Source organism: Merops nubicus, unplaced genomic scaffold (genome assembly GCF_000691845.1).
Source record: "Merops nubicus isolate BGI_N331 unplaced genomic scaffold, ASM69184v1 scaffold14046, whole genome shotgun sequence".
Lineage (NCBI taxonomy): Eukaryota > Metazoa > Chordata > Aves > Coraciiformes > Meropidae > Merops > Merops nubicus.
Window position 1 is genome coordinate 56,348 of NW_008617028.1, and position 8,350 is coordinate 64,697.

General features: G+C 44.8%; 1 protein-coding gene across 1 annotated transcript in view; it reads right to left on the reverse strand.

The window, feature by feature from the left end:
- Positions 1-1,964: 1,964 nt before the first annotated feature.
- GAS6 (growth arrest-specific 6) overlaps positions 1,965-8,350 on the reverse strand; it is a gene marked incomplete at its 5' end in the record, with an annotated part of 17,556 nt that continues 11,170 nt past the window's right edge. Inside the window, 3 exons of the mRNA XM_008943020.1 lie at positions 1,965-2,554; positions 5,445-5,673; positions 6,462-6,634. Coding sequence (XP_008941268.1) covers positions 2,403-2,554; positions 5,445-5,673; positions 6,462-6,634 — 554 coding nt within the window. The remainder of the gene's footprint in view (positions 2,555-5,444; positions 5,674-6,461; positions 6,635-8,350) is intronic.

The following is an 8,350-nucleotide window of genomic DNA, read 5'->3' on the forward strand; positions in this document are numbered from 1 at the left end:
AACCACCTTGATATAAAAGAAAACCCCTTTTTCTGTCATTCTCCAGACTTAAAAATTATGGCTTTATCTTCACATTTTGGGTCGGGGCACACTGTGGTCTATGCAAAATATCTTCACATACCTATGCAAAGTCCTGGAGAAATATTTGCTCTGAATTAAATTGCTTTAGAAAATTGGAATTACAGCCATGCTCACCTAATATTAAGTCTGAAACTGCTGTGTACCATACTGTACCTACCACAGGATTCATGCTTCCAGGAGCCAAAATAATCCTGGTCTCATAAACAGTACCACTAACATTAACACAAAGGTCAGACCTGTTTGTGATTCATTTGTGCCATGTGGCAGCTTTTTGGGAACCACCACAGAAATTAGACAGAAATTCCAGGCATAAGATATTTTGCTAACGTGCTTCCTTTGAAAAGGACAAAGTAAAAGAGGATTTATCTACCTGGTTTGAAAAATAGGTATCTTCCAAGTTTGTACTCTTTTCATTAGAGCTCCAAGTCAAAAAGATGGGACGTGTATTTTTGGTAAAGGACTAAAATAACCTTTGAGAACACACAGAAAACACAACACTGCAGAGTGCTGTTATCAACCACAGGACCTCCTGGATTCCTGGCTCTCACTGGAGATACCAGCCCCAGCTTCTTGGCTTCTCCATCACACCACAATCCTGAGTTATCAGCTCTAACAGAAAGCACTCTCAGGAAGAACACGTTTTCCCATGCTCAATAAAAAAAAGCAACCCCAGGGGATTGCTTCTGGCTTCTCCTATCCATGCACACTCCACCAACAAGTTACTATTATCTAGTGAAACTTGAATCTGTTCACACCTGAGTGTAAAGTCTTCTGACAGGTCCTTCTGTAAGTGTAAATGAGCAGGTTGGTTGAATGGGATCAAGCTCTGGTCCTTGCTGCCTCACTGCTTGACTGATCTGGTCACAACATGGAGCTGTGCTGTCAAGAAAGTACTTTCCTCTTCTTTGCTAAATAAAGCAGGGATCCTTACCTGCTCATTCATTTGGAACAGCCTCCACCCCCTTCCATTCTGTCCTCTGGGAGGGTTGTATCTCCACAGCTTGGCCACAGATGTTGTCACACTTGGATTATTGGGCTAATCTGTCATCTCAGTATTTGATTAGGCAAAACATGAAGTTGAATGAGCAGGAACAATTGATAAAACCTTGTAGAATTAGACCTTTCCCACATTAACCCTCTGAAGCATGGGGTAACCTTAGCCAGGCAGTATTCAGACTCCCACCAGAGCACTCACCTATCTCAGTTCATTAACCTGATGCAAGACCAGGAGCAAATAAAGCCAGGTTTAAGTGACTCAGAGCAGCCTAGGCAAAGCCCACCCCAATTTTAAGGACAGCTTAAAAGCTGAATGTGCTTTCTGGCCCTACAGCCTGTCCCAGGCAAACCCCAAGGCATATTCTCACCACACTGCAATTCAGCCTGGCTCACTCTCACACTCTCAAGCCTCTCTGCTCCCTCTAGGCTCAGAGTAAACGAGCCAACCTAAAAAATTAAGCAGCAGAAATATGTCATTGCCACATAATATTCCCCAGCTCTTGACACCTCATCATTTGCTTCAGCAGTTATTGACACCAAAGCCATATGGCTTTCAATTTATTGAAGCTTTTCTTCTAATTGTTCCCTGCTGACCCAAGTTTGTTTTCCATTTTCTGTTGACCAGGAGTTTTTTTCTAAAGGTCACAACTGAGTCTTCTATCTGTGGTACCAGAAACTCCAGCCATAAGAATAGCAGCAGTCATTTGCTCTCCAGTCCAAAAGATACATAATACTGACATTAGCACATAAAACCCTCCACCTCCCAACACAAAAACAAACCAACCAAAGCCAAAAAACACTCACTGGTGTAACCTCCACAACAGGCATAGCCTGAGTCACCATCTCCAAAGAGAATACAGAATAATCTCAGTACAGGTGAATTAAAAACTTGTATGTAAATATTTTATTCTCTCGTATTTTGCAAATCAAGCAGTGTTTGGTAATCAAAAATAATACAGAATTATTATTTTTTTCTTCCAGTCCACACTCATATATTACCAGGTTTCCCACGTTACAGATAAAACTGTCTCTTCCAGTCTAAAGATAACATTCACTTCCAGAATATTCTGTACTTGGGGCTTATTTAACATTAGTCTTCTGAACTATTTACAAATATATTACAACCTTTAAACCTCAAAGCAAAGGAGCATTTCAATAATCAATCTGAGATAAGGATCAGTAGCTTCTACATCACTTCAGTGTTGAAGAGAAACTATCCACGCAGTGCGGGAGGTCTGAATAATTTATATCTTTAAAAAAACAAACACAACAAAAGAAAAGCCTTGAAAGTTTCTGGGTATAAAACTTCTGCCTTGCAGTGGTACCTACTGACCTGCCTCAGCTGGAGGACAGGAGTGGGAGGTGATGTCACTGTGCTTGTAGAGAGCCTCGTCCAGGTCCAGCGCCTTGCTGCTCAGCATGATGCTCATGCAGCCGTGGTAGGAGGCGGTGACCGGCGTGGCAGTGACAGGAACATCTGTGTGCAAGGAGAGACAGACATCTCTGGGGATGGTTTGGAGCAGATACTTGCCCTACCTGTGCTCAGGTGACTGATGCTTCCATGGATTCCAGTGCTCCTCCACTCCAGGCTTTCTACCTCCCCGTCCTCACTCCACTTGCAGGCTGTGTTCAGGTGCTGTCCCCCTCGATGTCCCCCTGCCCCTTCCACCTCTGGACCCTCTGCTTTGTCAGCAGTGAAGCTGCTATCCCTCCCTCTAATGCTCTCCCTCCCTCTCTTCAAAATAGCTGCCTAAAGCTTACAGGAGGAAACTTCTTGACTGGAAGGTCCCCTCCTATCTGCAGCCTCTACCACCTGCTGGACTCCACTTCATTGCAATTATGCCATTAGGTATCAGCAGAAGGAGGTTGCTGGCATGCTTCAGAAAGGTGCTGGAATACACCAGCTGAGCTGGTAAGAGGCAGAAAACAAACAGCAAGGAAGAAGATGCTGAATACAATCCAACAGACTAGAGGAAACAGATAATCTTATTACTCTCCTCTGTAACATCATATAAACACTGACTTTAAAGTTAAAAACCCCACACAATAACACAGTAACATGAAAATCCATGTGAACTGTGTCCTCTACCCTCACCCAAAGGTTATTGGTTTATTTACCACCCAAAGCCAAGCTGGTTTTGCAATGGAAAGCAGTCCCAAAGATTATTTAACTTCTCCATGATGCAGGCAGCTAAGCAAACCCCTTATCTTTACACCAAAGCAAGGACAACTTGAACAATGGGTTGTCCTGCTGACCTGAGATTATGTGAGTTTAATGGGTTCTGCCTGGAGACACACAGGGTGAAATGTGAATCTGGTGTGATCAAACCCAGCTCAGACTCACTGCAGGGCTGTGCAGGAGAAAGGACATTTAGGGGGGGCTGTAATCCACAAAGAGATGCTATATATTTTTTCAGCTTCCTGGCTGACAAGTGCCATTGCTGAAACCAATAATTTTAGCTGATTTTTCTTCCTCCCCATTGACCATTTTATCTCTGAAGTCTGCTTAAAAGAAAGCAGCACCTGTGTTGTAGACTTTGCATGAACATAAACTCCACCTTGACTCAGAAGAAGCTGAAGTGTTGGCTTAATTGCTTGAACACTCATCTAAATAATCATGCAGATTGCTATTAAGTGTGCCACCAAAGCCTGGGCTTTCACATGGTATGACATGAACCAAAATAATTTAAAACCCCCCCATATTTTCTTTGTGTTATAACTGCAAATCTGGATTTACCAGAACTGAAAGTACCATAGGAAAGGTAATAAAACCCTAAATGTTCTCTCTTATCTCTTGAAACTCTAAATAACATTTCTTCCACATCTGCAATAATAGTTTTACTTAGGATGGGACATATTTTGGCCCAGAATTCTTTATTCATGACAAATGGAATAAAGACATTTAAGTGTGGCCACTATAATTTGGGTTTTTCCCCAGGGTGTAGGAGATGTGATGTTTTCAAAATTTGAATGAGCCAAACTCCCTCAGATCTGACCACTTGGTCTGGTTATTGAACCCAGAGTGATGAGTCCAAGCAAAGTGCTGAAATGTTCATTCTTTTGGCAAATTACAACATTACTCAATACAAGAGCTGGGTTCCTCTCAATGGCAAAAGCAAACCACAGGCAGAACCTCCAGCTGCTGAGCAGAGCCCATGGAAGGGGGAAAGCAGCTAAACCTACAGAAGTCAGCTGGGTCTCAACAGCCATGGTTATGGGATCTCACACTGAGTTCTGCCTCATTAAAACAGTCTGAGTGAAGCACAGAGACCCTGGGCCAGAATGGGATCATTTTCTGAGCCATGCAAGTCTCTGCTGTGCATTTGAGAGCTACCTGACAGAGAGCAGGTGACCTCTCTTGCTGGAACAATTCACCCTGATGCTGGAAAATGCCACAGCTTTGTTCCTGCCAGTGTATGGACACCCCAGAGTGTGTGGCCTCCACTTTTTAGGTGTAACTAAGAGGCATTTACATCATTGGCATAAATATTCCATAGACTCATGGTGATGGTGGGAACAGCCACAACACATGGCACCTCAGGCACCCTGTTTCAGCCTGACTGCTTCATGAGAGCCAACCTTGCAGGCTCTCCCTTGCTTGGGCAAGTAAAGGCAAGATTTTGCTTAGCTGCTGGCAGTAAAATTGGCTGTACTGCTGTGCATCAGGGACAGAAGTGTCTCCTTAATTGCATTCCTCAGCAGTAGGGACCAGTTCAGCCAGAATAAGACACAAACCCCCAAACCTGGATAAAATCCATGCTTCACATGAAAGTTTCATCTTCCAGGTTCAGAACAGAGGGGCAAACTGATGTGGAAGCCCTGTTGTTTCAGAAAAGCCAGCAACTCTACACAGTGGTAGCCCCTGGGTTGTGCTCTACATCATCTCTGCTGGGAGGAAAGTTGTTAATTGTGTAGTGCTGTGATCAGTTCAGAGAGAACATCAGCCAGGAACAATCACCACCCTTAGCTCCCCAAGCTTCAGTGTTGGCCCTGGAATTCTTCTCAAGGAGTGCTCACACATGTTCATTACATTAATGAAGCACTGTAGTAACCTGTGGTCCAGCTCCTATGGATCTTATCAGGTTGAAGACAAGGACCCTGCTTATAGCTAATTGTTCCTACCAGCTGAGACCTCCTAAAGAGGTTTTTGCTTCCAACTGTCCTCAGAAGGACACAATCATTGAAGAAAAATAAAAGAATTGTCAAGCACACCCTCACATCTAAGATCATGTGCCCACGTTGCAGACAAAGCCTACTGAAGCAGAAACAAAGGAGGAGGCTCCCAGCTTGAAGGAATGGAGACAGTTCTCCTGCCTGCCAGCTCAGCAAGGTGAGCTGGGCATCTACAGACAAACCTGGATGCTCACCTGGCAATCCTCCCACGTATGTCTTGGTTGTTGACTGCAGAGAGCTCTCCAGCATGGACAGGCTGTCCTCTAACTCAGAGATGCTCAGCTCACTCTCTCCTTCTATGCCATCTACCCTCAGGGATAGGTGATCTTTCTTGAGGAGGATGTCCACAGCATGCTCCTTCTTGTCACAGAGCTCTACTGCCAGTCTGGACACCACTCTGTTTTCCAAGGCCACGATGACAAACTGGACAGCAGGGGAAAGGAGAAACAAGAGGCAGTGAGCAGAAATTCACCTAGCCACACTTCTCCATCACCAGCATGACCCCACTGTGGCCTTGGTCACAAAGGTTTTACAGAGCCACTAGGTAATTAGCCTTATTATTATGGCTGACTGTGTTCTCAACTCATGTGCACAGATGAAAAAACAAGGAGCCAGTGGGACTGATGATTGTCAGTTGTAACCACTGTCTTCTCAGACAGAGTTCTTAGTTGTTACAGTCCACTAGAACCAAACCCAGCTGCTGTGCTGCAAGTGAAAAGCTGGCTCATGGGCTTTAGTGAAATCATTCCTGATGGTCACTCGTGCAATGCCACAACCCAGCCTTTTATTATGAACACTATTAAATCAGCAGCTTCAGCACTCCAATGTAACTGGCCTGGAGTGACACCTGAAGCCTCTCTCTTGACTGCTTTGGACTACTTGGGACTGTTACTGATGAGCTCTAGAGAACAGAAATGCTTTTGCCTATGGCTTTAAGCAGCTGCTGTGCCAGCCCAACACAATAAAATGCCTGCATTCAAGAGACCAGTTCCATCTTCTACCCACACCCCATTTGCAAAGAGCTCCCTAGTTGCATTTGACACATACCCAGAAGCAGAACTTTGGTGTTGGCCAAGCACCTCAGCCCACATTCTGAACTGCTGGGGGCACAAGCAGGCAGGCAGCAAACCTGCCAATGGTTCTTTGAAAATATCTTTCAGTTGCCAGGAAATAGCAAGGAACCTTCTCTAGAAAAATGCTGAAGTCTGTACCTGTTGTTTCAGTTTCTTTGTGGAGTGATAGTCAACCAGGGAGAGGGATAAAGGGACAGAGGCTGCTTCTGTCACCAGAGCAAAGAGCACACCAGTATCTGTTGCTGGCTGAATTGCAGCATTTAATTCTATTTCCCAGCTTGTCTTGGTTTCATTTCCAGAAGAAGGTTGCACTGCAGGAAAAAAAGGAAATGCACAGCATGACAAATGTAGGACTAACAGGTCAGATGGGGAGGCTGTGCAGTTTCTGCCTGGAAGAGGAGAGACAGAGGAGCATATGGAGAGGAGAAAAAAACTCCCCAAAAAACTCCTCAAAGAAACCTTAAGAGTATTAGCTTTGCTGCTTCACATAATCTGTTACAATAAATACAATAAATAAGTTCTTTGTAAAGCTTATAATTACAAAACCAAACAAACAAAAAAATAATAACCAAAAAAGGATTATTACTTGTAGAAAAAAGAATTGCAGGTGCCTAGGCTTCCTCTCTGCTGAGGGCTGTCACCTGCACCTCAGCTGCTGCCTTTTTTCTCTTCTCTTCTTTGAAGCTTTGAATCTAGGTGCTAAATGAGTTGACAGACACCTGACAGCCCCTCATTTCCAGTGGCACAGCAGAAAACCCCACACAAGGATGCACAGAAGGCTTCTGCAGAGGAGGACTTACACCAAACTAAAATAGACAGTTGGCATTTGCATGGGTTTAAAAATACTGGCAGCTATTGGCACAGATAAACAAACAGAATGATCTAGAACCAAGAAAAGGTGCCTTGCTGAGTGCTACACGGGCATGGCCATGGTTTGAAACTTGTTATTACTCTATCCAGGCCAATTTAATTCAGCTTGTCTCAGGGATATGCTTAGTCTGTTTGTCCCAAGTGTAACTAATACCCCAAAGTGATTAACAGTTAATCCAATCTTGGGCATTTTGTTACAGAAATATTGGTTTTCTGTCCATCATAAACTCAAGATAGAGCCCTATAGCTTGCAGCTCTCCATATTTAGCAGAAACAGCAGAAAACACCTACACTGTGGACAGAGGCATGTGAAGGATGGAATGCGGAGGATGAGCATCCAGTCTGGGTGTGAAATACGTTACTGAGGGACACAGAGAACTTAATTTGTGTCTGGCATAGTCATACTGGCTCTAATCATCATAAACAGGCCTGCTTTTGCTATGAACCATAAATTTGCAGAATCACAGAATGGCAGGGGTTGGAAAGGACCTCTGGAGATCTTCTAGACCAGCCCCCATGGCAAAACAGCTTCACCTAGGGCAGGCTGCACAGGAACGTGTTCAGGCAAGTTTTGAGAGTCTCCAGAGAAGGAGACTCCACAACCTCTCTGGGCAGCTGCTCCAGGCCTCTGTCACTCTCACAGTAAAGAAGTTTCTCCTTATATTGAAGTGGAAATTCTTGTGTTCCACTTTGTGCCTGTTGCTCCTTGTCCTGTCACTGGGCACCACTGCAAAGAGACTGGGCCCACCCTCTTGACACTCACCCTTTAGGTATTTATAAACATTGATAAGATCCTCTCTGTCTTCTCTTCTCCAGCCTGAACAGACCCAGGTCTCTCAGCCTTTCATACAGGAGATCATCCAGTCCCCTCATCATCTTTGTAGCCCTCTGTTGGACTCTGTCTCTATTGAACTGGGGAGCCCAGAACTGGACACAATACTCCAGATGTGGCCTCACCAGAGCAGAGGGGGAGGAGAACCTCCCTCAACCTGCTGCCCACCTTCTTAGCACACTGCTAGACACCATTGGCTTTCTTGGCCACAAGAGCACACTGCTGGCTCATGGTTAACTTGCTGCCCACCAGGACTCCCAGGTCCTTCTCTGTGGAGCTGCTTTCCTGCAGGTCAGCCCCTCCCCTGCACCGGCGCCTGGGGGTT